Source organism: Electrophorus electricus, chromosome 8 (assembly GCF_041902795.1).
Source record: "Electrophorus electricus isolate QZ-2024a chromosome 8, ASM4190279v1, whole genome shotgun sequence".
In the NCBI taxonomy this organism is placed as follows: Eukaryota; Metazoa; Chordata; class Actinopteri; order Gymnotiformes; family Gymnotidae; genus Electrophorus; species Electrophorus electricus.
This window is the reverse complement of record NC_137504.1, coordinates 23,977,647-23,987,096: the sequence shown is the minus strand read 5'-3', so window position 1 is coordinate 23,987,096 and position 9,450 is coordinate 23,977,647. Positions and strand designations below refer to the sequence as shown.

Sequence of the window (9,450 nt, the reverse complement as noted above, 5' to 3'; positions counted from 1 at the left end):
AGTAAGATTGTCAAAATCGTCCCCCTTTATAATACAGTGCAAAAATCAGAAGAAGAAAAAAAAACCACCCAGATTTTAAGGGATACATTGGCAAGTATTTAGTGTGACCTCTCCTTACACGTAAGCAATAGCAGGAACCTGGCTCACTTAAAACTAAATGGAACAGAACCTGAATGGAATGATATCAGAAGATTACTTCAGAAAACTTCAGATCTCCCCAAAATAGTTCAAGGTGTGCTTAGTGCCAAGGGAGGTCACACTAAATACTGACTTTTGCCTGTACATTGCCATTTTGTTGTGAAAATTGTGTTTTTAAAAAAATTATGTACATATTTCCTGCGTTTTCTGTATGTATCTTAAGAAAGCGACTGAGAGGTAATTATATATGGACATTATTCCATTGTTGAAACAACAAATTTAATGGTGGCCTAAGACTGTTGCATAGTGTGCAATTTTATATATATATATATATATATATATATATATATATATATATATATATATATATATATATATATATATATATATATATATATATATATATATATATATATATATATATACACATACATACATACATACATATATATATATATATATATATATGTATGTATGTAATGTATATACATATATACATATACACACACACACACACAGTATCCATCATGAGATTATATATTCACATTACAGTATTACAGTATTCTGTCATTTTCATCCAAATACACTGCACCGCTGACCTGAGTCTCCAACATTTTCAAAGAACATGAAATCCTGTGAAGAAAATCATGAAATGAATGAATATCCTAATGAACAACTGGGTGAATTAATAATTGAATGAACTAATGAGTGTGGTCAATCACTCACTATGAGGAAGCAGGCTCCCAGTAGAACAGCCTTCATCTTCACATCCAGGTCCATGGGGAAGCTGATGCCAAAGTTATCAGCATCAGTCAATCCCTCTTTTATTAGACCACTCCACTGTTTACTGATGCGGCCAATCACATGCCCATCCTTGCCCTTCACCTGAGAATAGTGAGGAAGCACAGATATACAGGGATAAAGATAAAAAAAGATATCAAAATGTCAATGCTCACACTGCACTGCTTTATGGAACAGTAATTAAAGCGCTCTCATTTTCTGCAATTTCTACTTCTGTCCCCACCCTCACACATGCACACACAAACACCCCTCAGGCTGAAGCACACACATCAAAGTCGACATCACCACAGCAGCTGATTGCACACAGAGGGCCCTCGATAGTCAGCAGCGTCTCATTGGCTGTCCCCAGGAGGGAAAGCTTAGGCAGAAATGGGTGCCAGTTCTGAATCACGTAGCCTATTGTAGTCCCTGGGGGGGCCTGGACCTCCATCTGGGATCAACACAACAGGCATCTCAGCTGGGCCGGGGGGACGACAGAATATGCATGTCTTTCTACACATTGATATAATGAAGGTATTTTAACATTGAAAACAGAGCTCATGGAGGTGTGTCATTTCTTTTAGGAAGAACGTTTTTCTTTCTAAATACCATCAAAATACTGATTGTTCAAGTGATAAACCTGTCATTGTCATATCTTACAGCATGAATATCAAATAATTGACTCTCTGCAGCGAAAAATGGAAAGAATGAAACAAATGAACTCCACACCTCTTGCAGACAGCAGGGGCACATGCAGGAAGTGCAGCGGAATGGCTTAATAAGGTGAATCACTTCCTGGTCGTTTTGATCCTTGATCTTGAGGTCAAAGCTGCGCTGGGGGCCACAGCAGTTGCGCGTGCAGCAGTCATTTTGCTCCTTGGCACTGTAGATCTTCTGACCCATGCTGTTCTTTATTTCATATTGGTTATTGGTCTCAAACCCAATAATAGCTGGAAATAAACATAGCAGTCATAGAAGTGCAAGTTCAGTCAGAGTGGCTATGAAGGAGGCTTAAGAGAGTTAATTCGACATCAGATGTTCCTTTAAATCTTCTACAAAAACCAAGCCATTTTTCCTGTCATGTCACTGAACTATAGTGCCTATCCCCTTAAAGATAATCAGATTACAAATTACAGCTTGTTCTAGCAAGCATTTTTCATTGCAAACCAATACGCTGTTAAAGTAAATTTTTAAAGTCAAAAATAATTATTTGTCAGTCTTTAAAAAAACAACATTAAAACTGAAAACTGCTGCTTGCATTAGTATTCAACCCGTCAGACTAGTACTAGGTAGAACCACCTTTTGCTGAAATAACAGCTTTACATTTGATGGGGCAAGTTTCAACCAGCTTTGTCTGGGAATGATTTTCACCAATTCTTCCTGGCACTTTTGCTCTAGATTGTTCAGGTTGACTCTTATGGACTGCAGTTTTCATCAGTGCCAGATTCTTGATCAGACCGAGATCTGGACTTTCACTTGACCATGTTGAGTCCTTTATTTTGGACCATCCATCTGTTCTTCAGTTCTAGTTTTACAGGTTTTAAGAACCTCAGTACCTGCTGAGGAAAAGTATCCCCACAACATGGTGCTGCCATCTTCATGGTTTACTGTTGCTTTAAAAAAATCTTTTTTTTTTTTTTCCTCTTTTTTTTTTTTTTTTTTTTTTTACAGAGGAATAGGCAGCATAGCTTTGGGCAACACATAGCCTTTCAAATTTTTCCCATAAAACCTCCATTTTTTTGTCTGACCACAAAAACATATGACATTTTATTGGATCACTCTATTGCTTTCTGGAAAACTCCATACATGTTTGATGTGATTTATCTTCAGTAATGGCTGCTTTAAAGCCAACACTCCATACAGTCTGGGTTGCATGTTATTATTATTGTGACCGATGCACCTTCACTCCAGTCTCAGCCACTCCTTCAGAGTGATTGCTGGCCTCTCTGTGGGTTCCTTCACAAGTCTCCTTCTTGGTCTGACCCTGAGATTGCAAAGACTTAGGCAGTACCTGGGCGATATGGGGCAGCTTCCATTTCTTCACAATCCAACAGTGCTCAATGGGCTATCCAAACACTTTCGTATTATTTTGTAGCCTTTTCCTGTGTTATGCATGGTTTTTACTTTTTCTCTAGATTCCTTAGAATGCTCTTTGATCTTAATTAAGCTTTCCCTTAGACTCAGTGTGAACAGTGGTACTTGAATTTATGGGGTCTTTATCTAGAAATTGTGTGTTTTGTTAATAATTCACAGGTATAATTCACCTTGTTACATGAACATTCACAGAGCTTAGCACATGGTCTTTTCCAGAAGGACATACATATTTATCATTTTGACAGTATGTGTGCCTGCTGGGAATCAAACCCAACATATTTATGTTGTTAGCACCTTGCTCTAACTGTAAATGTGTTTACCTTCAAGAAGTTCAATCTTCTGGTGTACCAAGATCTGATCAACCTGCAAATAAAGCAAGGGCCAACAGGAATGTAATCAGTGGAAAACTATGTATGATTAATCCCACTGAAGCAGCCTACCTTAACCCATCATAAAACACTGTATGACTTTCCCTTATCTTTTAGAACAGCCACTAACTTATAATAAACCTCAAGTTATACATCATTTTATAATGCACAGATGCTGCTGCAGCCCACAAATGGTCAATAGTAGATTTTTTTTAAAGACAAACCTGTGCTAGATATTCCAGTCCAGGGGGCACAGCTCCTGGGTTGTAATTGGGTACTGTAAAAGTGTATTGTGTGTTGTCCATGTTGCGACATAAAAGTTATACAGCCAGCTAAAAGAACAGATAAAGGCAAACGTGAACCAAGAGGGAAGCAATCGATAGAAAAATTAAGGCACACATTTTTCATTTACATTAACAAAAAGTATGAAGGGTTAAGAAAGTTAAACATTGTGTAACCGAAAAATGATAAGGAAAGGATAGCAAAGAATAAATGCCACTGTGGTCTCCATCTTTCACGAAGTTAACGTAGGCACTACTTTAGGCCCAGGCGTAGTTTTTTTTTCTTTGGAGGGTGGGGTGTCTGCCCAATAATTCCTGCTCACACTACTTATACAATGTGTTAGGTTGGGTGGTGTTTACAGTGTATCCCCCCCAAAAAGTTTAAATGAAGCCTACACCACTGGATTTTAAAAATAAAGGAAACAGGATTCTCTCTTCTTATTCTTCTATTTTTATTTAAACCAGTGTTATGAGGCTTCTTTTATATAAATTAAAAATCCACTTAATTATGAAGACCTAAATTGTCCTTACACACCCTAGCTGTTTCATAAGTGTACATTTCAAACTGTAGTGGCCCTATGTTCCGGTAATTGTTTTCTGACTAAAGTATCAATGCAGACCAAATGCTACATGGGTGACAGGCTATTCTCAATACTGTAACACTGATTGGCAATTATGTGGTTGCTAGCATTCAGCTGGTTTATTAGTTGCAGCATTGCTATCTGGTCATTGGTGAGCCTGTGGTCAAAAACTGACCACTGATGATTGGCTGGAGGATGGTGAACACAAACTGATCCATGGCAACAAATGGCCTACACTGTAAATGTACACCTAAAGTGGGTCTACTGACACTTGGGAGGCACAATTATTCATTCACATTGCTCAGTATTTCAGGGAATAAATACACTTTATAAGTGTTAACTTTTAGATGGAATAGTTTCTCAGGTAAATGCTCACACTCAAAAAGCAATAACATTCAAATGTTATTTATCCATTTTATAATTCTAATATTAAAAAGATATACATCTATTTACTGCATCAAACAGACTTGCCTTTTATGACATTCAAGAGTTAAAAGTCTGGAGAAAAAAAAAGAAAAAAAAAAAAAAGATTATTAAGGTTAGATATGGAAACACTTACCTCTGGTCTGTATCCAGGTCCCTCTGACAGGAACACTACCACAAAACAGATAAGCAGTTGTTCATCCACCGATATACGTCAAAGAAGGAGGAGTGTGAGAGTGACCCTACTCCTGCACTAACAAAACTCACCACTTTGCATGTTGCTAAATCGCCAGAGACGTCACTCTTCCACTCCAACCTGAAGCAAGCTTTGATGAACAAAGTCCAAAACCACATAAAATGAAGCTCAACAAAACATTCACTTTAACAAAAGGTAATTTATTTAAATCTTTACTAAAGAGAATGGACAAAAATATAGTATTTACTCTTCTAGGTCCAGTATATAGTCTTACATTTGTACACAGAGCTGCATGGAGGAAACCATAAATATAGTAAGATGAGTTTGGTGATAGTACAAGAGACTGACCCATTCAACACTGCTAGCAGAATTAAAGAAAAAATGACTTTCACTGTGAATGAGACCAGATAAACAAAAATGACTCTAAACAGCTTCTGAACATACAAATCAAACATATAACCTTTAATCTCATATCTCAAACAAAACATCACAATATTGACAAATAAATTACAATCACTCAAAAGGAGGGGGAAGAAAAACAAACCAAAAACCCTCAAGGGAGCCTGATCCTTCTAGCTCTGCTTGCTATACATCTTAATTTCCTCTCCTGATGATGTCCAGTTTATTATTATTATGACAAACACTTCTCATTGACTGACTAATTTTTCTTCAGAACAACTGTAAGGCCAACTTTTGTTCCAGTCCTAGGAATAGGAAATTAGTAACCATGCCACATATTTGGGAAATGTGATTTCAAGTTCACTGCATTAGCCTCTATGATAATTAAAATACATTACTTAAATGCATTACTTAAAAGCAACTAGGGTGCAGAATTTAATTAAGTCATGTCATAGATGAAAATAAGATAAGATGACACACCCATCAAACTACATGCTTCTGAGCTGATTAAATGTGAGCAGTTTAGCCATGATTCTGTACATAAACCCCCCCCCAAAACAAACACTGAACCATAAAATTTACACAACCTGAAAAATGCCTTTTCTATTGACCTGATGTGTGCATACACCTCTTCCGAACATAAAATCATAACCTACACTTGGGTGTTGACAAGACATTTTTCGATTCCATTTATGACGGCAGTTCTTATGATGAAAGCAGGCATGACTGGAGTGTACCCAGGAATTTGTGTCATCAATTAAACAGGCAAAATAATATACTGAAATATAGTGAAATGCAGTGCAGGATATCCAGGGAACATCAAGAACTTCCTATACACTACAATGTGGTTAAAAATTTGACATAACATGCATGTCCTAAATATTAGGTTTTAGAAACAGGGAGCAGAACCCCAGTATAAGCCCTTGGTTCATACAAATAATTAAAGATGTAGTGATTTATTCACGCTCACAGTTTTCAGACACCCCAATATAGCAAAAACAATCTTTGAAATCATAGATGGACTACAGCCTGAACCTTGCTGTAAGAGAACTACCAATTGGCTGAAACTGCTAAGTGAGGCACACTAACAAAGTACTATTAGCTGAGTGACAATTCCCATTTTTAATATTCAAATGATATGTTGATGTGCATTTGCAGAAGGATGGCCTTTTGTTCATGAGAGGTAAAAGTCTTTAGCAAGGAAGCAAAGGCCTAGAGCCTCAACACACACACACACACACACACACACTCACTCACAGGTCTTTTTTGTGTGAAGAGCTGTGGGAGTCCCTACACCGGTGGCAGTAGAACACATCAGGTACATTGTTCTTCTTAATCTTGGCACAGGAGAGATGAACCCACACACCACACTCATCACACTCGATCATGGGTCGCCCTGCAAAGGGCTTCCCACAGTAACAAGTGATCAGATCCCATGAGTCATCCCCTATATTCAGGGAACAGAAAGTTAAGAGCTTCAGATTAGGTCCGTCATTTGTTGTATGGATCCATCAAATATTCTGTGTAATGAAATAACCCCTTAGGCAAAATTAGGTGAGATTTATGCACATGTACATTCTGAACTTTGTTGACTGTATTCTTCTGGATTCTAAATATAACGCAAGACACACACTTACCAGCCTCCACCATTATGTCCTCATCAGCCACCCATGTGTCAGTCTCACTGGAACTGAGATCCCGCTCCCTTGTAAACTCCTGCTTAAGTCCCCCCCCATGGAAAGGCACAGGCTGCTCCATTAGGCCCTCCTCAAGTCCAAGCTCCTCCCCACTTGAAGGACTGGAGCTTGTAAAGTCTCTCTCAGCCTTTGGGGACCGTTTCACTTTCTTCAGTCCTCCTTTAGCCTTGTTCAACTTTCGGCAACGTCTGATACTACTCTCTGCCAGGTCATTTCCTCCTTTGCCCTCTAAAGAGTAGTTCAACCTTTTCTCTCTCTTCTTGTCAGCTTTGCTGTGTGTCTTTCGCTGGCAGAGTGTGTCCTTCAGCCTAATGTTTTCAAGCAGAGAGTGGTCTGAAGATGGCTGCTTCAGTCCCGTACTGCTGCTGTGGGGCGGGCCTTTGTGGATAAAGCTGTGTGTGGGGCAGCAGTCAGGGAGACTGCCTGTCCAGCTTTCATGTAAGGTGTCTTCACCCACTGCTTTGGAAACCCCCACAGGAGAGGTGGATGAGGCCGGTGGCCAGGGGCTCTCCTAAAGCAACACAAAAACAACCATAAAACCACCACCACTTCACAATTACAGCATACACTTAAGGCACATAATTTACTTGGCATAGCACTTGGCTGTTAACAAGTTAAATATGTGCAATTAAAGCTCCATAGCCCCCAGCCTTTTTAATTAGATTTGCATAGTATTTACACAGCTGATAAATAAATGGCATGAGTCTGAAACAAACCTCTTTTAGAGGGGGAATGTATCCGGCATAGGCAAGAACAAAGCTGCAAAACTTATTGAAGTCTTCCACCGTCCTCTTTTTCTTTTCTGGGGGCTGGAAATGTACATTTGTATAAAAAGTACATATATTTTTAAAAACGAGAAGACCTTCAACAATGATAGGGGAAAAAAAACACGGAAAGGTAGAAGTACTTTGTCCACTTCAGAGACATTTCTTTTAGTAAATGGCAAACGTTTATAGACCCCATCCCCCCTGCCCCCATCAACAAGCACATACCATGGGTTTCAAAGCGACAATATTTTGTATTTATAAGGCTAAAACACTATTGCAAACTTACCAATGCCTCCGTTTTGCATTTTCGTACAGGGTCTAAAAACGAGATAGTGACAATGTTGAAATGAAATTCTAGACAGTTGGCCACAAAAACCAGCCTAGCGTACAAAGCACCTTAGCATTTAACTAGCTAGCTACGCATAAACGGTCGTGTCGAAATTTGCCGATGTTGTCATCTAGCTAAGAATGGATATGAATGTTTTCATCTACGAAAGCAATATTAAAATGAATGGTATTTTATTAGCCATCTAGGCTACGTAAGAACAAATTATAGCTAGAAAGCTAACTAAATAGCTAGCGCACCTTACCTGACTATGTTCGAAACTTTGGGCAGGAAAAAAGCCAAAGCAGAAAAAACTTAGAATCATGCTAACCTGGCTATCCAACACATCAGCGAAACCTCAGGGATATTTATCTATATCCCCATCCATATATCTATGTGACTGTACAAACAAACAAACAAACAAACAGACAGACAATAACGTTTAATCATATGCTGGCTAGCTAGCTAGCTAAACTTCAAGACAATTAGCGTTCTAATCGTTATGGCTAACTGTTCATCCGCATGTTAATGAAAGCGATGGCGTTCTTCAATTCACTGTAACACGACTATGATAAAGATTAACGAAATGTTGCTTTATTAACTGTGTTAATGAATCCAAATGGTAACGTTAACTGTCAGGCTGTCTAGCCAACACCTTCCTTTAGCAAACGTCTGTGCCATGGATGAAAAATGTAGAACACTTCAGTTAACTTGGTTGTGCTAGCGAGCTAGTTAACAATGCAATTCTCGGGTTTGACAGTAATGTTAGTGAATGCTCTTTCTTACCTTGGTGATCTGACATGACTCCAAGCATCGCTTGTTTACAAGTAGTTTTTATTTAAATCAGACATTGACGCTAGGTACTAACAATGTATCACGTTAAACTGTTTGATAACGAGTTAGTCCCTCTTGGAAATCAGTCGGAGGTAAAAGTGCACGTAAGCCGTAATCAGACTGATTTAATAAGTAATTATATGGCTAAAATATATCAATTTATAAACGATGTAACAAATAAACTAAGCTGCGCATTCAGTATTTACAGTCAATTTAGCTAGCGTGCTAGCTACTACAGCAAACAAACTAAAAATTGATTAGCTAGCTAGTTAGCATGAGTTTTCCCCCCGACTTCGTTTGATTTTTCGTTGACCACAACTAAACGGTAAGATTACCGCAAAATATGTCAGCTTGGTGACATCAACAACAAATAACAAAATGAAATCGTTTCGAAATCTATCCTGAAACGAGGTCTAATTAAATAAAGCAACGATTTATAGCTAGCATTAGCTAGCTATATAAAGTGCGCGCTGTTCCCGCAAAACCACTTACAACGTCAAACAACACTTTGCACTGTGAAGCCAACCATAACCAAAGACAGTTAGCCCAGCGTGTTAATTTCCGTTT

The 9,450-nt window shown here is 38.4% G+C and overlaps 2 protein-coding genes across 4 annotated transcripts; both read right to left on the bottom strand.

Moving 5' to 3' along the window:
- Window positions 1–526: 526 nt before the first annotated feature.
- On the bottom strand, window positions 527–6,621 carry plscr3a (phospholipid scramblase 3a). 3 transcript variants are annotated; one of them, XM_081719870.1, is made up of 9 exons: window positions 6,518–6,562; window positions 4,933–4,991; window positions 4,802–4,836; window positions 3,605–3,712; window positions 3,333–3,375; window positions 1,648–1,868; window positions 1,208–1,369; window positions 865–1,023; window positions 534–771 (listed from the first exon to the last, which is right to left on the bottom strand). In XM_081719870.1, the coding sequence occupies exons 4-9, from the start codon at window positions 3,683–3,685 to the stop codon at window positions 712–714; spliced, it is 726 nt and encodes a 241-aa protein (XP_081575996.1). In that variant the 5' UTR covers window positions 3,686–3,712; window positions 4,802–4,836; window positions 4,933–4,991; window positions 6,518–6,562; the 3' UTR covers window positions 534–711. The 3 variants fall into 3 exon arrangements, with proteins under 3 accessions (XP_081575998.1, XP_081575996.1, XP_026854351.2); XM_026998550.3 differs by lacking the exon at window positions 4,933–4,991 and having other exon boundaries at window positions 6,518–6,621; XM_081719872.1 differs by lacking the exons at window positions 3,333–3,375; window positions 3,605–3,712; window positions 4,802–4,836; window positions 4,933–4,991; window positions 6,518–6,562 and having other exon boundaries at window positions 527–771; window positions 1,208–1,396; window positions 1,648–1,788.
- phf23a (PHD finger protein 23a) lies at window positions 5,539–9,403 on the bottom strand. Its single transcript, XM_026998591.3, has 5 exons — window positions 8,836–9,403; window positions 8,011–8,042; window positions 7,674–7,766; window positions 6,898–7,468; window positions 5,539–6,707 (listed from the first exon to the last, which is right to left on the bottom strand). The coding sequence occupies exons 1-5, from the start codon at window positions 8,861–8,863 to the stop codon at window positions 6,514–6,516; spliced, it is 918 nt and encodes a 305-aa protein (XP_026854392.2). The 5' UTR covers window positions 8,864–9,403; the 3' UTR covers window positions 5,539–6,513.
- Between the last annotated feature and the right edge of the window lie 47 nt (window positions 9,404–9,450).

Coding starts and splice junctions, on each gene's coding strand:
- plscr3a (XM_026998550.3), bottom strand. CDS start 3,685: ATGGACAACACACAATACACTTTTACAGTACCCAATTACAACCCAGGA. Junction 3,376..3,604: donor GACTGGAATATCTAGCACAG/GTTTGTCTTTAA, acceptor CTTTATTTGCAG/GTTGATCAGATCTTGGTACA. Junction 1,024..1,207: donor GTGGTGATGTCGACTTTGAT/GTGTGTGCTTCA, acceptor CACTATTCTCAG/GTGAAGGGCAAGGATGGGCA.
- phf23a (XM_026998591.3), bottom strand. CDS start 8,863: ATGCTTGGAGTCATGTCAGATCACCAAG. Junction 8,043..8,835: donor AGTCATGTCAGATCACCAAG/GTAAGAAAGAGC, acceptor TCTCGTTTTTAG/ACCCTGTACGAAAATGCAAA. Junction 7,469..7,673: donor ACATTCCCCCTCTAAAAGAG/GTTTGTTTCAGA, acceptor GTGTTGCTTTAG/GAGAGCCCCTGGCCACCGGC.